The sequence below is a fragment of the Pelophylax lessonae genome (assembly GCF_965119305.1).
Source record: "Pelophylax lessonae genome assembly, chromosome: 1".
Taxonomy (NCBI): Eukaryota; Metazoa; Chordata; class Amphibia; order Anura; family Ranidae; genus Pelophylax; species Pelophylax lessonae.
Window position 1 is genome coordinate 477,494,955 of NC_138768.1, and position 19,910 is coordinate 477,514,864.

General features: G+C 45.4%; 1 protein-coding gene across 1 annotated transcript in view; it reads left to right on the forward strand.

The window, feature by feature from the left end:
- The window catches only part of PIP5K1C (phosphatidylinositol-4-phosphate 5-kinase type 1 gamma), a 476,610-nt gene that overhangs the window by 363,910 nt on the left and 92,790 nt on the right, over nt 1-19,910 (forward strand). The window contains exon 14 of the mRNA XM_082248247.1: nt 499-531. Coding sequence (XP_082104373.1) covers nt 499-531 — 33 coding nt within the window. The remainder of the gene's footprint in view (nt 1-498; nt 532-19,910) is intronic.

The window sequence follows — 19,910 nt, forward strand, 5'->3', positions numbered from 1 at the left end:
ACTCAGGCTTTTTTTATTTTTCTGGCAGTCAAAGTTACCATAGCGCCAAGCATGGGAATCCCCGGTGATTAATCTAGTGTTAGTCAAAAACAAAATATCCTGGATCATAATCAATAAAAAAAAAGGGGCTAGCATACTTGGTGGCAAGCACCTTCACTTTCAAAAGGTCTGAAACCCCTGGATTAGACACCTCCAGAGTCCCCATGGTGGGTGGGATGGGGGGGGGGGGGAATCCGCGGTTTTGAACATGGTGTACTGTATTTAAAAACTGTATGTCCTTTGTGTAAATAGCATTTGTCTCCAATTGAATATTTGGTAGGACCAACTCATGGTTACATTGAAAGCTTCTTAATAATTGCTAATACATTTCAGTATTCTTCTAGTATGACAGAATATTAGTTTGCAAATCATATGTTTCAACGTTTTTTTAAATATAACCTGTAAAAAAAATTCTAGTAGTTGATTATTAAGCATAAATTACCTTTTATCTCTTCACAGGAGACGTACTCAATCATCAGGATATGATGCACGGTAGGTGCTGTTCTGTGCAACAAGGAATTGTGGTTCTTTTGAAGCGTGTAGTCGGTACTTTGAATATTTATAGATTTGTTATTGCTGGTGGCTCGTTTATGAAAGTACTTTTGGTATTATATATATTTTTTGAAAGTTTGTCTAACTTTACAGCAACCAAATTGATCTTGCATACTGCAAAAATATGATCAATTTGGTTGTTGCGGGGCAATGTATTTTGTTCGGGCACGTAAAGAGCCCATGCATCAAACGTTCACTTCAGGTTAATCAAACAGGTTCAGGTTTAACTGTAATTTAAAACCATGCACCAGAAGGATATACCTGCAGTATTGAGAAATGTCCCATTCACTGCTTTATAAATATACCCAAATGTGTCTAGTATCAAAGAATCCTTAGAGTCAGTTTACTAAGGGGAAAGGGGCTGTTCACCTAGCAAGTTGAATTTTACTTTTGGAAAGTTTATTTTCACTTTGCAAAGTAAATGATAGTGAAAAAGCTGGAAGCGTGTTTACTTTGCAAACTCAGTCATAACCAGTTTTTAGAACTTCCCTTGCACATGATATGGTATTTACAGTGAACACAGGATCATTCTATTTCACTAACATTTACTGCAAAGTTAACACACACTTTTCCAAACTAAACATTTAATTTGGTATACAGCCACTATACTTAAATTATTGCCCTTTGTGTTTGCTTCTTCCAATGTTTTATAGCCTCTAGAACAAAAAAGGCAAGCAGAACAACGAATGCATGTCTAAATGTATAGGAGAGAGAGTGTAGTAAAAAAACACAGTGTACAGAGTGCTGTGGTGGCTTCATTAGTTCCTCTTTTCAAGCTTTGTTTTACCTTTTTCTCTTACGTCCTCTGACAGACACAGCTTCTTCCAAGTTTCATCACTATTGGGTAATGGCGCCCTCTGCAGGAGCAGGCTAGGTAGTGAAACTTCATGAAAAAGCTTTAACTAGACACACCTTAGGGGCTGTCCCTCTCGACATTACCTTTAGACACTTATGCCCCATACACACGTGCAGATTATCCAGACTTGCAAACTTACCAAAACCATATAATATGAGGTCAAACCTAAACACTTTCAATTTGTATGCAATCCGGCAGGCCCTTGCACTACATAGAAAAGGTAAGTCTGCAGACAAAAGTCTGCAGATAATCTGCACGTGTGTACGGGGCATTAGAGCTTACTAATCAGTTTCTTGCTGCCTAGTAGGACCTAGGATACCGTGCTGGGATTCCGGTCTCAGTTTTTATTTTTTCTTTGAAAAATGTTTTATTTTATTTTCTCACTCACTAACGCTTGCTAGTCAGGGGGATCCTCCTGGAGAACTACAAGCGACAGCCGGGCTGGGTTTCGTACTGGACAATCTAGATCCTTATGGTACCTGAGCCTGGCCTACGAGCGTGCGCAGGTTGTGGTCTGCCAAGGCCTCACAACGACAGTGCCCCGACAGATGGGGACAAGCCTGCGGGGGAATTTCTTCGCCAGGATGCATCAACCCTGGAACGCCCTGTGTTGCAATGTCTCCTCTTGGCTGACAGCACCCCCACTCAGGGTGGGAGGTGAGCTGTATCGTAGCAGAGCCCGCGGTCCATGGTATGGTGAGTGATGCTACCCCTCGTGTCACTGGGTCCACTCCGGGGAATGTCAGAGCCGCGATCTCTGTGGTGTCCCCCCTGGTCGGTCTGGACAGATCCTGCCTCCCTGCTCCTTATGGGGGTGCTCTAGCAGTGCCCACTGCGTGGGGGGGGGGGGTAAGGCTCTTACCTTGTCCTGGGGGGCTTCCTACAGTGGATTCCCACGGTAGCCAGGGTTTCTGGGCTTCTGACTGTTGGCGCCGTTTTTGGCCGCCATTTTGGGTAAGGGCATGCCCGGCTGCAGCAGCCATTTTTTGCATAACATGTGCTTTTGGCGCCATCATGGATGTGGGCAGTCGCATTGTAAGGACAGTGGCCATTTTCCTTGTGTTTTCTCCATATACGTCTATTGGCATCCATGTTTGTGTGGCTCAGGGCACTGTTCGGCCTCTAGTGATTTACGTCACTTCCTCCTGCCATCTTTTCACTTGCTGCAGAGAAGCGTGGAGAGCGGTTTGTTTTATATATCTCTGGCACTATAAGGGGTTTTTCACTGCTTTTTGGGCATTGTTCCTTAGACACATTGCTTGCTCAGTTATTTAGCATACTAAAGGGGGACTCCAGCAGCAGCGCGGGATCATGGTGCGGACCGCAATCGTAGATTTAAAGGGCCAGTGTTCCATTTTTTCTATTTCTGCTAATATGGAGTCCCAGGGTGACAATTTCACTCCAGAGCTTGTTTTGTTTGTGAAGTTTGTGGACTTCCGGATCACCTTCCATAGCTTCTGTATCTGCAGCCATTAAAACTTTGGCGTCCAAAATTGATCTTATGATGTCACAAGGTAATGTTCAAAAACGAGGAAGTCAAAAGGAGCATTACGCTCGACGTAACGCGTATAGGGGGGCGGAGCGTGCGTGGCCGACGCAGAGTCTCTCTCTGGTAACAGATCGCTGACATCGATTATACAGCAGGCACAGCTGAGTGCCCGACAAATGTGAGTTGATCTGCCTTTCTCTAATAAAGCATACCCTCATTAGTAAGCGGAGAGCACTAGATTTCTTCATCTGTTTTCTATATGTCCCGGGATCCCTCGAGGTGCAATATAGTGTGGCTCTTTCCTGGAAGTCTGATCAATGATACATGTGATTGCTGGCCCGTTTGGGTCCTTCAGAAAGGTGAGAGGCTGATTCACCTGGTGGAGGGATTCACTATATTGGTGATTACAAGTTGTTTTCATCACTGGATTTTCTTCATCTGAACACGGGACACTCTTTATATCATTTTATTGGAAGCACACACATTGCTATGTGCCTTATGAACTGGATATGATTTATTGTCATCACTTTTTGATTTTATATTTCTGGCGCATCACATTTTTGTATGATTAATGTTCAAAAACGGCCGATGCCCTTTCAGTCTTCTGATTCAAAGCCTGACCTGGTTGCCACGGACATTGCCCCCCCTGAGGGATCCCTGTCCGCACACTCAGATGGGGAGGAGGAGTCCTCCTCCGCTGCAGCATGGTAACACGCTTTGGTTGAAGCACTTGTTAGCCCTGTTAGGGAGACTTTGTACATTGATGATGAGCCCACCCTGTCAGGTAAGCGGGTTTCCTTCAGGTCCCGCAAAGCCCAGAAGTTGGGTCAGGTTTTCCCCTGCCCCGAGGAGTTTCACAATATCGTGAACGAGCAGTGGCGTCGCGTTAAGCACGTGCTGTCGGTGCCTAAGCGTTTTCAACGCCATTACCCCTTTGCGGACCCTGTTTTCAATCGCTGGACGGTGTCACCCAAGGTGGACCACACTGTTTGCAGGCTGAAGAAATCCACAATGGTTCCCGTGGAGGACACCCCGGTGTTTAAAGACCCGATGGATAGGCGCGTGGAGTCACTTTCCCGCCACATGTACTCGGTGGCGGGCTCACTCCTCAAGCCTGTGTTCGCTTCCGTGCTGGTCTTTAGGACGGTTACGGAATGGATTAAGGTGCTAAGGCACAACTTGGTGGCTGAGTCGGTTCCACAGAATCTCATTGAGCTCACGGACCAAATGGCCCAGGCCATGATGTATTTGTGTGACGCTGCCCTGGACGAGGCTCCTCTGGTTACAAGTTTGTCTGCGGTGGGGATTGCGCTCCGCCGCATGGTATGGCTGAAGAGCTAGTTGGCAGACCATGCCTCAAAAAAGACAGTGTCTGATATCCCCTATTTGGGAGAACGCCTTTTTTGGGGACTCCTTGGATGAGATTGTCAAGGGTCTCACAGGGGGTAAGAGTATCCTCCTGCCCCAATCCGTCAAGGGTAAATCACCCCGCACGCGGCGGGGTCCTTCCTTCAAGGCTCATCGGGGGAAAGGCTCATCGGGAGGAAAAGGGAAAATTCTTCAAGGCCTCCGGCGGTAACAGGAGGCCCTGGTCTGGGAAGCCCAAGGCTGGTCAGTACGGTGCTGCGGCCCAGTCCTCTTCCGCATTAAGGGACGCCCTCATCCCTCTCAGGGGTGGTGGGACGTCTGCGTTACTTTCAGGAACCCTGGTTCTCCCTACTTCAGGACAAATGGGTTCACATACAAACTGATTAGTTTAGGGTACGAGATCGAATTTCGTTCTCGCCCCGCAGACAGGTTCTTTCCATCAAATCTCGGTCTGCCTCCTGATTGCCTGACAGCTCTCAAGGGGGCAGTGCAAGATCTTCTTGCTCATGGCGTTATTGTCCCGGTTCCACAGCGGGAGAGGTTTTGAGGTTTTTATTCAAACCTGTTCACAGTGCCTAGGAGGGAGGGCAAGGTTTGTCCGATTCTGGATCTCAAGTCACTGAATCACTTTGTGAGGGTGCAGAAGTTCCGGATGAAATCCATCTGGTCGGTGGTGGCGTCTTTAAGGGGATTTTCTGGCCTCCATCGATTAAAAGGATGCGTATCTGCACATCCCTATCTACGAAGGTCATCAGCGGTATTTCCGCTTCGCAGTGGCAGAGGAGCACTTTCAATTTGTGGCATTACCCTTTGGTCTAGCTTCAGCTCCCAGGGTCTTCGGCAAGGTTTTGGCCCGGTGCTGGCTCTGCTGTGCACGAAGGGGATTGCGGTCCTCGGTTATCTGGACAATCTCTTGTTGAGGACGAGCTTGTGTGCCACTCTGACGGGTGATCTGACGGTGACGGTTCAGACGCTCCAGGAGTTCGGGTGGACCATCGCCTTCCAGAAGTCGACACTGACTCCGTCAGTACGTCTGCAGTATCTGGGAGTGGTCCTGGACTCCGCTCAGGTGAAGGTTTTTCTCCCAGAGGAAAAACTCCAGCCGTTGCAGGGCAGGATCAGGTCCCTCAGGGACAACGATCTCTCCTCCCTGCAGACCTGTATGAGGTCCCTGGGGCTGATGGTTTTAGCTTTCGAGGCAATCCCGTTTGCCCAGTTTCACACAAGGACTCTGCAAGCAGAGATTCTTGCCAAATGGAACAGGAATCCCCTGTCCTTGGACAGAATGGTTTGTTTGAGCAGTCTCACGAGGACGGAGCTTTCGTGGTGGCTTCTGTCACCCACTCTGAACCAGGGCAAGTCCTTTCTGTCCCTTTTGTGGACAGTGATCACCACTGATGCCAAAGTGACGGGCTGGGGTGGAGTACTGGACACTCTTTGTGCCCAGGGGATGTGGTCGTCGGAGGAATCCTCCTTGCCAATTAATGTTCTAGAGCTCCATTGGGCGACTCGGTTGCGCTGTCGCCCAGTTCGGGTTCAAACCGACAATGCCACAGCTGTGGCTTACATCAATCACCAAGGGGGTACCAGGAGTGCCCGGGCGGCCAAGGAAGTGGCCAAGATTCTGTCTTGGGCCAAGACGCACGTTCCAGCTATCTCTGCTGTTCATATTCCGGGAGAGGATGAACTGGCAGGCGAACTATCTGAGTCGTCAGTCCTTGAATCAGGGGGAATGGTCCCTGCATCTGGAGGTGTTTTGGCTCCTGTGCGCCTGGTGATGGACTCCAGACATGGTTCTGTTTGCGTCTCGTCTCAACAAGAAGGTGGAAAGGTTCGTGGCCAGAGCTCGAGCTGCTCTGGCAGACGCCACTGACGCATTGGTGGTGCCTTGGCACCAGTATCAGCTGATTTATTCCTTTCCCCCAATTAAACTGTTGTCCAGGTTCCTCCGCAGGTTGGCGTTGGAACAGGTGCAAGTTCTTCTGGTGGTCCCAGACTAGCCTCGTCGGTCTTGGTACACCTCCCTGGTGGCTACCGCTGAGAGAAGATCTGCTGTCTCAGGGGCGGATCTTCCATCCTGCTTTACGGTCTCTGGCTTTAACGGAATGGCGGTTGAAGGCCTGGTGTTGAGAGACAGGGGTCTCTCTGATGCTGTTATTCCTACCTTACTGAGAGCTCAGAAGGCTACCACCAGGAAGATTTATCATCGTACCTGGAAGGCGTACATTGCCTGGTGTGAGTCACAAGGGTTGCATCCTTGCTCCTTTTCGGTGGCGAGGGTCCTAGCTTTCTTACAGAAAGGTGTGGAACAGCGTTTGGCATTGAGCACGATTAAAGGTCAGGTGTTGGCATTGGCCATTTTCTTCCAGCGTCCCTTGGCAACTAATTCCCTGATTCACACCTTTATTCAAGGGGTGCGTCATCTGGCTCCTCCACGGAGGGCTCCCTTGCTTCCGTGGGATTTGAATATGGTTTTGTCCATTTTGCAATGACCTCCCTTTGAAAACATCAGAGAAATACCTCTGCTTGTGTTGCCCCAGAAAGTTGCTTTCCTGGTGGCTATCACTTCTGCTCGCAGAGTGTCTGAATTGGCGGCTCTGTCCTGTCGTTCGCCTTACCTGGTCGTTTATAGGGATAAGGTTGTTCTGCAACCCAACCAATCTTTTCTTCCAAAGGTGGTGTCTGCCTTCCACCTCAATGAAGATATTGTTTTGCCTTTGCTTTGTCCGAAGCCTGAGCATCCCAAGGAATTTGCCTTGCATTTGTTAAATGTGGTTCGGGCAAACAGGGTTTACCTGTCCACCATGGAATCCTTTCGGAAGTCTGATTCCCTGTTTGTCCTTCCTGAGGGACCTCGGAAGGGTTCGGCTGCGTCCGCTGCAACCATTTCAAAATGGATCAGACAGACTATTGTTCATGCCTATTCACTCAAGGGTCAGGTGCTTCCTTTCCCTGTGAGGGCACATACTACTAGAGCCGTGAGTGCCTCTTTGGCTTTTCGCCATCAGGCTTCTGTGGCTCAGGTGTTTAAAGCAGCGACCTGGTCGTCTGTGCACACTTTTAGAAAATTCTACAAGATTGACGGGATGGCATCCTCAGGTGCTTCCTTTGGCCGCAAAGTTTTGAGCGCTGTGGTTTGTTGTTGTTTTGTTGTTCTGGGGTTAGCTCCCGTTGGTTGAGCTTTTGTTGGCCACATTTTGTTCTGGCCTTGTTGGCACGTTACCGTTCTGTTGGTTGCATTTTTCCCACCCCTCACACCTGCACTGCTTTAGGACATCCCAATAGTGATGAAACTTGGAAGAGACTGCGTCTGTCAGAGGGCGTAAGAGAAAATATAATTTTTGTAAGAACTTATCGTAAAATTATTTTCTCTGACAGTCCTCTGACAGACGCAGCCCCCGCCCCTCTATTTTGGGGTTGTTTGTCTTCCTGTACTGCTTGCTACGAAACTGATTAGTAAGCTCTAAGTGTCTGAGGGTAATGTTGAAAGGGACAGCCCCTAAGGCGTGTCTAGTTAAAGCTTTTTAATGAAGTTTCACTACCTAGCCTGCTCCTGCAGAGGGCACCATTACCCAATAGTGATGAAACTTGGAAGAGGCTGCGTCTGTCAGAGGACGTAAGAGAAAATAATTTTACAGTAAATTCTATTTTTTCCACCTGGTGATCCTGCTAGTAATCTGGCCTTTTGCACTTGACTTTTTGTTAGGCAACTTCTCCTAGACATCTTTGGTGTAATGCGGAGTTTAGTCACAGAGTGCTTTATAGGTCCAGGACTGTGGTTCACACTTCTGATGGAACCCTGTCCCTAAGACTGCTGAAGACGTATGCCCAATAGAAGGGAAATTACTTTGTAGATAAGGGTGTGTTTCCTGGATCCTGGCCAATGTCAAGTGGCACAGGACTACAGCTGCGACAAGTCAGAGTATTGCCCTTTCCCAGGAAGCCTGGGTGTTTTAGTGGAGGCTGTTTACTGTCGAGCTAAGGTGTTAACACCAAAATACTAGCATGGTTAGTCTCAGTCTGGTTGTGGGTGAAATGCAACACCATATTCAAGTTCGAGTCAATTTTTTTTCTAATTTTCTGCGTGAGTGTACAGCCTGTGCAGCCTTTTCATAGATGATTGCACTGCAAGTTATTTTCAGGAGCACATACACCCCTGATTCACATTTTCACCCAGCTACTACAGCTGCATACACTCGCCAGTCCTTGGCTCCTTGCTGTCTTGATAGTGACAGACAGCATTAACCCTTCCTGCCCCAACAGTGAATTGTGAGTATACTTTTGGGTCATATCTCAATTTGTTATGGTCTTTCAAATTAAAAGAGCATAGGTAATGGTCTTTGGGACCTGGCAAGCTTGTGATTCGTACACAATCTCATGATTATTGGACATGACACCACAGGCCCAGCAAACATGCTTCCAAGCCTTCTCCCTAAGAAAAGTCACAATCTTCACTGAATACTTCAAAGGATACTATTTCCATCCTTATTGACAGAATCCATGCATGCCTAGATTTGGAGATTTCTGCATTGGCTAAACTTAAAGTAAGGCGCTGTTCTTCCTCACAGGTCCTGCCTTGCAGATGGCTTGTATGATCGTTTCCATCTGCCTTTCCTTAGCTGTCTGGTTCAAGGTTTTGTCCCAGGATCCTGTTGTCACGATCTGGAGTCAGGCTCGAAGACCAATAGCTATAGCAGCTTACACAGGAACCAGCTGGATAGGAACACAGGCAGGTCACACTGGCAGATGACGCAGGCTCACCTGAGGTGCGGAATCTAAGTACTAACCGGTGTTCACCAGCACTCCTGATGGTGGAGATGGATTTTGCTGCGTGTTAGTACCAGGTCGCGGTCCTCAGGATCGCCCCACCAGGAAGTGAGCAAGCCAGGGTCCAGTTGCAGATATAGCAGGTCAGGATCAAGCAGAAGCATAGTCTAGGATTAGCCAAAGGTCGGTAACAAGTAGTTGCAGGTCGGGATTAGGCAGAAGCGTAGTCGAGGAACAAGCCAAGTGTCGATAACAAACGGTAGCGAAGATAGGGACGGCAGCAGGAGAGACAAGCAAGATATTGGCTGGTGAAGGCACAATATTCTGGCGACCCGGAAGTGCAGAGACATGGCTTAAATCAGGAAGTTCATGGGAGGTGCAAAGTGTTCAAGGTTCAAGGCAATCAAGATTTACGGAAGGATCATTCAAGGATTTGTCCAAGGAGCTGCCCAGCATTCCAGGTGGCTCAGCAAGTAGAGTCATTGCCAGACACACTAGAGGTCCCAGGTTCAAGTCCAGGTCCTGACAGTACTCCCCTCCTCCCAGGATGTCCGCTGGACGTCTTAGGACCTGGTTTAAGAGGGAATCTTTGGTGGAATTCCCTTGTTAATCTAGGGGCATGAACATTTTCTTCAGGCTCCCAAGAATTTTCCTCTGGCCCATATCCTTCCCATTGAACCAGATATTGTAACTTGTTCCTAAAGATCCTGGAGTCAAGAATTCTCTCCACCATAAATTCTTCTTCACCCTGAACATCCACAGGTGGAGGAGGGGGATGACTTTTTCCCGAAAAAGGATTTTCATGAAACTGTTTGAATAGTGATATGTGAAAAACCAAGTGAATCTTCATATTGTCAGGAAGTTTTAAGCAAAAGGTGACTGGGTTGATTGAATCTCAAAAGGGCCTACAAACTTTTGACCCAATTTGGCAGACGGAACACGGACCTTCAAATTTTTGGTAGATAACCAAACTTTGTCACCTACGAGAAACGTGGGACTTGATCTACGATGTCTGTCAGCGGTTTTCTTGTAATATTCCTGAGCTTTCTTCAATGTATCGATCAGTTTCTCTTGAATCTCTTGTAATGTAGTTAACCTGTCGGTAACAGCAGGAATTGGAGTAGAGATAGGGAGATTAGGAATAAAAACTGGATGATATCCCGTGTTCAAGAAAAAGGGGCTTTGGGAAGTGGAGCTATGTTTAGAGTTATTATAAGCAAACTCTGCTGTAGGAAGGTAGTCAACGCAATCATCCTGCAGATAACTCACAAAACATCGAAGGTATTGCTCCAAAGTTTGATTGGTCCTCTCGGTCAGACCATTAGACTGAGGATGAAAGGCTGAGGAGAGATTAATTGTTACACCCAAAGCTGAGCAAAAATTTCTCCAAAATTTTGAGGTAAACTGTACTCCCCTGTCGGACACTACATCATCAGGAATTCCATGTAGTTTAAAAACTTCTCGAACCATTACCTCTGCAGTATGCTCCGCTGAGGGTACACCTTTAACTGGTATGAAATGAGTCATCTTAGTAAGACGGTCAACGACTGTAACGCTCCTGCGTTTTTGTAGTAGGCTGGATTTGCAGCTGCAGAATCTCCACTCAGTAGTCATGTAGAGATGTGTTGAATAACCAGATCCAACTCTCCAGACTCATCACTGTGGGCCTGTCAGCTTCAGCATACAGATATACACACTCAATAAGATGTTCCTGGAGTGATAGGATGTATATGATAGTATGAAGATGATGTGCTGAAGGGACAGGTGTGAACAGTGACAGAGATGGTAAGCACTTGATAGAAATGTTCAGGAGAGTATTAGATGGTATTAGGTAGAATGCAGATAGGTTAGTAATCGAGTATGGTAACAGGTGGTAAGGACAGCAGATGACAAATACAGGATAGACTAACCCAGTGCAAGGATAGATGGTAGTAGACTCAAGAGCTAGCAATCTATGTAACAGTGCAGATGATAGAATTAGTATGCATAGATAGTAACAGTCCTTAATGTGCAGAGGTAGATAGTGTAAGTAAGGTTATGGAGGATTCCCCTGTGGGGTACTTATCACTAGTAAGGTTAGTAGTAGAAGGGTCCAGTAATGAGGGAGTGATCCAGTAGCGAGATACAGGGATCAGTAGCGAGGTTCCGGTCTGTTCCAAGTAAAAGAGAATAGCTGGAGGTTCCGGCAGCAAGACAAGCTTGTAAGCATGTGGACACACAGGCAGGTTGAACGAACAACGTGAGAGAGAACGCCGGCGGTTGAAATAGCCGCTCTGCGGCGCTCGGCGATGACGTCATCCATCTTAAAGGTGTATGCGTACCACCTAATTAGAAAGGTGGGACACATATTGAAAGAAAATGGAAAAATAAGGGTACCAGAGGTACCAGAATCTTACAGTACCCCCCCCCCCCATTAAGGCCGGCTCCGGGAGGCCTATAGCACTGGTTTCTCCGGGTATTTCGAGTGAAACCTTCGTATAAGCCTAGGTGCGTGAACATCAGAGGTATCTAACCAGGTGTCGTCTTGGGGTCCATAGTTCTTCCATCTTATGAGATACTGGAGTCTTCCTCTGTGGATACGAGAATCCAAAATCTCCTTAATCTCATATTCTTCTCCGCCTTCAACTTGTACTGGAGGTGGAGGCAAGATGGTAGGCCTTATTCCTTGATTAGGAACATGGGGTTTCAGTAGCGACACATGAAAGATGGGATGGATCTTGAGATCTGCTGGTAAGGTGAGCTGTACTGCAGCTTTTCCAATAAGTTTCTTAATTGGGAAGGGTCCCAGAAATAAAGGTCCAAGCTTTTTGCTAGGGATCTTTAATCTTAAATTTCTTGTTGATAGCCAAACGAGGTCCCCAATAGCATACTGAGGAGAAGGTCTTCTACGTAGGTCGTAGTACCTTTTTTGTTGGCTATGGGCGTGTGAGATAGTGGTATTAAGTAAACCCAGAGAGTCCTTTATTTGGGTAAGATAGTCTGAGGCTACTGGGTTACTTGATGGTAGGATGCGTGGTGGAAGAAGTGTGGGATGAAACCCATAGTTCAAGTAGAACGGACTTTGCTTAGTAGTACTGTGGGTTGCGTTGTTATAAGCAAATTCCGCCAGAGGGAGAAGGTCCACCCAATCATCCTGTAGGTATGATGTGTAGCAACGCAGATATTGTTCTATACACTGGTTGACTCTTTCAGTCTGTCCGTTGGTCTGAGGGTGGTAGGGAGAAGTGAGCTTTCGCTCAATCCGTAATATTTGACAAAGAGCTTGCCAAAATTTGGAGATGAACTGTGAACCACGGTCGGATAAAAGAGTCTTTGGTATTCCGTGTAACTTGAACACGTTTCATCAGTAGTTCCGCTGTTTGTTTAGATGAAGGTAGTCTACGGATAGCGATGAAATGTGCCATCTTTGTCAGGTGGTCCACTGACACTAGAATGGTATTAAATCCTTTAGAAGGTGGTAGTTCTACTATAAAGTCTAAGGACACAACTTCCCATGGAACCTGGGGTATTGGTAGACTGCAGAGTAGACCAGATGGTTTTGTAGTGTCAATTTTGGACCTTGCACAGATGTCACATGAAGATACAAATTTTTGTACAGACGTCTTCATATCAGGCCACCAAAACTGCCTAGTAAGCAAATTAAGGGTTTTCGTCATACCCATATGTCCTGCCATGGGCACATAATGTGATAACTCCAAGATCTTGGTGCGCATAGTAGGGGGTATGTAGAGTTTGTCGTTGTAATAGAGGAAGCCTTCTGCATCAGTACTTAGATGTGGTGGAGGTGAATCTAATCCTATACTGTGCAAAATCTCTTCCTTCAGGGAACGAACAACCCCAATAATACGTTCTTAGGGTATTATAGGAATAGAAGGGATTTCAGCGCAGTTATCTTCGGTTAATCGTGATAGCGCATCCGCTTTTTTATTTTTGTCTGCAGGCGTGTAGGTCACTAAGAAGTTGAATCTTAGGAAGAATAATGACCATCGTACCTGCCGGTGGGAGAGAGTTTTGTTAGTCTGGAGGTATTGAAGGTTTTTATGATCTGTATATATGAGTATTGGTAACCGGGTACCCTCAAGTAGATGTCGCCAATTCTCCAGTGCCAGTTTTATGGCAAGCAACTCCTTTTCACCAACTGGGTAATTCACCTCTGGGCTGCTTAATGATTTTGAAAAGAAAGCAACTGGGTGGAGTGGTGAAGTATTTGTTGGTCGTTGGGAGAGAACTGCTCCTACTGCCATATTTGACGCATCTACCTCCAGAATATATTGGAGGGATGGGTCTGGATGGCGTAGTATGGGAGCAGAAGTAAAGCTTGATTTTAACAAGCAGAAAGCTCGATTTGCTTCTTCTGACCATTTGAATGGTTTCTTTATACTTGTCAGTTGTGTGAGAGGTCTCACAATGGCAGAAAAGTTCTTGATGAACTTCCTATAGAAGTTTGAAAATCCAAGGAATCGCTGTAATGCCTTACGAGTTGTTGGTATAGACCAGTCCAGAATACAGGATATCTTGCTCATATCCATCTTAATTCCGGTTTTGGATATGATGTATCCTAGGAATAATATTTCTTCTTTATGAAATAGGCATTTTTTTAATTTCACGTATAGATTGTGTGCGAGTAATCTGGATAACACAAGTCTTACATGTTTTATATGTTCAGAGAGAGATCGAGAATAGATAAGTATATCGTCCAGATATACTACAACACAGACATCAAGTAAGTCTCTAAAGATGTCGTTTATGAACCTTTGGAAAGCTGCGGGAGCATTACACAACCCGAATGGCATCACAAGATATTCGAATAATCCGTATCTGGTTCTGAATGCTGTTTTCCACTCATCTCCGTCACGGATTCGGATTAGGTTGTATGCCCCTTTCAGGTCTAATTTAGAGAAGTAAGTAGCCCCACGCACTTGTTCAATGAGTTCAGGGATGAGCGGTAAAGGATAGCGATCCTTTATTGTAATCGTATTTAATTGCCTATAATCGATAATAGGCCTAAGACTTGAATCCTTATTGCGGACAAAGAAAAGTCCTGCAGCTGTGGAAGAAGTAGAGGGTCTGATGAACCCTTTTGTCAAATTCTCATCCAAGTATTCCTTGAGATGAGAAAGTTCATCCTGTGAAAGAGGATAAACATGACCGAAAGGCAATTTGCTGTTTTGGAGTAGATCGATAGTGCAATCATAATCCCTATGGGGAGGCAACACTTGAGCATTTTTTTCAAGGAATACTTCGGACAGGTCCTGATAGCATAGTGGTGCAATCTCATCTGACACCACAGACAGGATCTTTCCATAAGATGGGAGGTTACACATAATCTCGCAATAGTGAGAAGGGAAAGACAAGGTCCATCTTTTCCAATCTATGATTGGTTGATGTGTGTGTAACCAGGGGAGTCCCAAAATAATAGAAAAATGGGGTGAAGATAGTATATCAAAAGTGGTGGTCTCCATATGAGACTTGTTAGTAGTGACAAGGAGTGCTTGTGTCTGGTTGGTGATTGGACCAGAAGATAGTGGAATACCGTTAATGAAACTAACAGAAACAGGTTTAGGTTTTGAAATAATAGGTATTTTATTTAAGGTAACAAAACATGTTTCAATATAGTTTCCACAAGATCCGGTGTCGATCATAGCCTTGGTGGTAATCCTAGTCTGGTCCCACTGCAATGTCAAATGAACAAAGAGATAGGGGTTGGAAAAGGAAGTCGTTAATCCTCCTAGCAAGACATGTGAACACTCACCCTCTTTTTTGCGGACAAGGGGACAGACGCTTATCAAATGATCCGGGGATGCGCAGTACATGCAGAGGTTTCTGGATCTTCTTCTGGCTCGTTCAGTAGTTGATCAAGGTGGGCGTATGGTTCCTACCTCCATGGGAGTAGGGTCAACGGCCGAAATCCGAGAAGGACTAGACAATGGCATTCCCATTTTCTCAGCCTTTCTTTCACGCAGTCGCCTGTCGATGTTGATACTGAGTTGTATTAAGGCATCCAATGTGCCAGGTAAATCCGCTCGGGCGAGCTCGTCTTTAACTGCTTCTGACAACCCGAGTCTGAATTGAGTTCGCAGAGATGTATCACTCCACCCTGAATCAAGGGTCCATCTTTTGAACTCAGCTACAAAGTCTTCTACAGGTCTCCTTCCTTGTTTTAAAGCCCTCAATTGAATATCAGCAGTACTCTGCCTGTTGGGGTCATCATATAAACTAGCGAGTTCCGCTAGGAATAAAGAATAGGAGTTGAGAAGCTGATCATTTTTCTCAAAGAGAGAGTCTGCCCAAGCCCGTGGATCACCCGTTAAGTATGAGATAACGGTACAGACTTTAATTTGATCAGTAGGGTATGTACGAGGTTTTAACAAAAAAAGCAATTGACATGCGTTTTTGAATTCAAAAAATTTTTTCCGATCACCTGTAAACACTAGAGGAGGGTTTATTTTAGGTTCAGGGGGTTGAGCAGCAGTAAGCCGTGACAGACGGGTTACCTGCTGTGTCAGAGTCTGATTTTCTTCTTTTACTTCAGTAAGAGCAAGTATTAATGCATTTACTTGTTGTGTTAATTGTGTCACTTGAGTGGGTAATTCTGCTGAATCCATTTTTTAGGTTCGTTCAATCTGTAACGCTCCTGCGTTTTTGTAGTAGGCTGGATTTGCAGCTTCAGAATCTCCACTCGGTAGTCATGTAGAGATGTGTTGAATAACCAGATCCAACTCTCCAGACTCATCACTGTGGGCCTGTCAGCTTCAGCATACAGATATACACACTCAATAAGATGTTCCTGGAGTGATAGGATGTATATAATAGTATGAAGATGATGTGCTGAAGGGACAGGTGTGAACAGTGACAGAGATGGTAAGCACTTGATAGAAATGTTCAGGAGAGTATTAGATGGTATTAGGTAGAATGCAGATAGGTTAGTAATCGAGTATGGTAACAGGTGGTAAGGACAGCCGATGACAAATACAGGATAGACTAACCCAGTGCAAGGATAGATGGTAGTAGACTCAAGAGCTAGCAATCTATGTAACAGTGCAGATGATAGAATTAGTATGCATAGATAGTAACAGTCCTTAATGTGCAGAGGTAGATAGTGTAAGTAAGGTTATGGAGGATTCCCCTGTGGAGTACTTATCACTAGTAAGGTTATTAGTAGAAGGGTCCAGTAGTGAGGGAGTGATCCAGTAGCGAGATACAGGGATCAGTAGCGAGGTTCCGGTCTGTTCCAAGTAAAAGAGAATAGCTGGAGGTTCCGGCAGCAAGACAAGCTTGTAAGCATGTGGACACACAGGCAGGATGAACGAACAACGTGAGAGAGAACGCCGGCGGTTGAAATAGCCGCTCTGCGGCGCTCGGCGATGACGTCATCGGTCTTAAAGGTGTATGCGTACCACCTAATTAGAAAGGTGGGACGCATATTGAAAGAAAATGGAAAAATAAGGGTACCAGAGGTACCAGAATCTTACAACGACTACCAGGATAGTGGTCATCCTTTTTGAAAGGGGAAGATCAACCACAAAATCCATAGAAATTGACCCCCATGGTCTTGATGGAAGAGGAAGTGGTTGAAGTAACTCCAGAGGAGAAGATCGGGGTGTCTTATTGCGAGCACAGTTCAGACAGGAGGCCACATATCTCTTGACATCCTTCTTGTACCCAGGCCACCAAAAGGTACGTGATAAGAGTTCTTCTGTTTTAGAAATCCCAAAATGACCAGCAAGTTTAGAGTCATGAACCAATTTGAGGGCCTCCACCCGAACAGATTCAGGTACATAGAGGCGATGCGCTTGAGTCCAAAAGCTGTTCTTGTACAGTATTTGAGATTAATGTTCCTAGGAGGATTATTAAGAAGTGGGTCATTCTCATACCCCTGCTTAAGAAGATTAAAAAATGTTTTAGAACTTGTGGCCCCAAGAAAGTTATTTTGAGAATCGTTCATTCGGAGTTGCTTTCCTGGAGAGGCCCAGACAACATCCGCGATAGAGCATCAGCCTTACCGTTCCGTGACCCAGGGCTGTACGAAATAACAAAATTGAACCTGGAGAAGAATAGGGTCCAACGTGCTTGTCTAGATGACAGTCTTTTGGCAGAACAAATAAATTCTAAATTTTTATGATCCGTGAGAACGGTTACAGAGTGCTTAGCCCCTTCCAACAGATGCCTCCACTCAGAAAATGCTTCCTTAATTGCCAGCAGCTCCTTGTTTCCGATGTCATAATTCTTTTCGGCAGAAGACGTCAATCAGGAGAAATAAGCACAAGGATGGAGCTGCCTTTTTTCGCCAATTCGCTGAGAAAGGATAGCTCCCACAGCAGAATCTGAAGCATCCACTTCTACGATGTAAGGTAGCTCTGAATCAGGATGTACCAGTGTTGGTGCAGAAGTGAAAAGATTCTTTAATTTAGTAAAGGCGGCCTGTGCCTCTGGTGACCACAAAAAGGGCATCCCTTTCTTTGTCAGCTGCGTAATTGGAGCAATTACCTTGGAGACGTTCCTTATAAATCTTCTGTAAAAGTTGGCAAATCCAACAAATTGTTGTATTTCCTTAACATTCTTAGGGACAGGTCAATACACCACTGCTTTGATCTTATCGGGATCCATGCTCACTCCTTCAGAAGAAATGATGTATCCCAAGAACTGGATCTTAGTTTGTTCAAACTCGCATTTCTCTAGTTTAATGTAAAGTTGATTCCGCCTTAGTCTCTCGAAGACAGTACAAACGTGCTTGCGGTGTTGTTCCAAATTATCAGAAAAAAATAAGAATATCATCCAAATATGCTATTACAAACTGATCCAACAAATCTCGAAAAACATCATTAATGAAATGTTGGAAGGTTGCGGGAGCATTGCAAAGTCCAAAAGGCATAACCAAAGACTCAAAATGTCCATATCTGGTTCTGAAAGCAGTTTTCCATTCATCTCCAGGACGAATGTGGACCAGGTTGTATGCCCCTTGTAAATCTAATTTGGTAGGGTGGAGTCCTTTTTCTCTAAGAAGAATAAGGCCGCTCCAGCAGGAGAAGTTGAGTGTCTAATAAAACCTTTTTTTAGATTCTCATCAAGCCACTCCCTGAGCACCTTCAGTTCAGGTTCAGATAAGGAATAAAGACGGCCAAAGGGAATCTCTGCCCCTGGAAGCAATTCAATGGGACAATCATAAGAGCGATGTGGAGGCAGGTGATCCACATTTTTTTTATCCCAAAATCCTTAAATTCAAGATATTGTGGAGGCAGCTCTTCGTATGACTGGGTAGTTACCATAGCTGTTTGTGAGTCCTGGGTTGACGGTGGGCTTATTTGGTAAGATCTTTTGCAATGTTCTTTGCAATAGTCAGAGGTAAGTTTTAAAGAACGTGTCTCCCAGTTGATGGAAGGATTATGGATAGAGAACCAAGGAATACCCAGGATGATAGGGAATTTAGGCAATGTGATCAGCTGAAAGTCTCCTGATGGTCAGTCTCGATTAAGAGTTCAAGTGTGACAGTCTCGTGGGTAACAGGTCCTGAAGACAAAGGTGAGCCGTCCACAGTTTCCATATCAATTGGGGCAAATTTATTTCTTCTTTGTATGTTATTATTTTGGGCAAATTCAATGTCCATGAAGTTCCCCCCGACCCCTGAGTCCAGAATAGCGGAGCAAGGTATTTCACTGTCTTCAGTGATAAGCTTTACAGGGATGACAAAATGAGAAGATAACGAATTAACTTTATTAGCTTCTTGAATCAAAGGAGAGACAGACTGAGAAATTGAGTTTATTTGTTCAGATACCATAAGTTCCGTTGCCGTAATTGTTCTTTTAAATTTATTGGGACAATTGATTGCATAATGCCCAGATTCTCCACAATAAAGACATAAGTTTTCTGAACGTCGTCTTTCTTTCTCCTGAGTGGTAATAGATCTTTTAATAGCATCCACCTGCATAGGTTCAGGAGTGTCAGAACCTGGAAGAACTCTTGGACCCTTAGGAGTATACTGAGTAGTAGAAAAACGCATGCCCCCATTACTGCCTAGAATTCCCTGCCTCTCTTTTCTCCTTTCAGTAAGTCTTTTATCAATTCGAATACATAATTTAATAAAGGCCTCAAGGTCATCAGGACTTTCTACTCGGGCAAGCTCATCTTTTACTTGTTCAGAGAGTCCTTGACGAAACTGACTTTTTTGCGCTGCTGGATTCCAATTGGTATCTGAAATACAACGTCGGAATTCAGTTGTGTACTCTGCAACAGAGCGCCTCCCCTGCCGTAAATTGTACAATTTTGCCTCAGCAGTAGCGCAGCGGTTGGGATCATCAAAAACTTGATTCATGGCATCCACAAAATTATTGAAATTATCAAGGATGACATCATCTTTCTCCACATAAGGGGAGGCCCAGGCTAAGGCTTCTTCAGTCAGGAGATGGATGATAAACAGCACATTTTTCCTGTCAGAAGTAAATGCAGCAGGTTGCATTTCAAAGTATATACGAAATTGATTAAGAAAACCTCTGTAATTGTGATGGTCTCCATTAAACTTGAGTGGGAGGGGCATTCGTATGCTAGTATCAACCGCAACAGCATCTCGAGAACGCATGTCCCACAACTGTCTGTGCAGATCAAGGATGTCCTCTTGTAGCCCTTTCACTTCAGTTTGTAACTCAGCAAATTTTTCCTGGTAGGTAGTACCAAACGCCTGCAACTCAGAGATTTGTACCCTGAAAGGAGCCACAGCAGCTACTACAACTGCCTCCATGTTTTGGGCCAGAATCTTCTCTCCCAGTACGGCTGCACCTTTCCCCATTTAGGTGCAGTCCATCCCTACTAAAGAGCCAGTAGCCGACTGAGAAGTCGGCCCAGTTC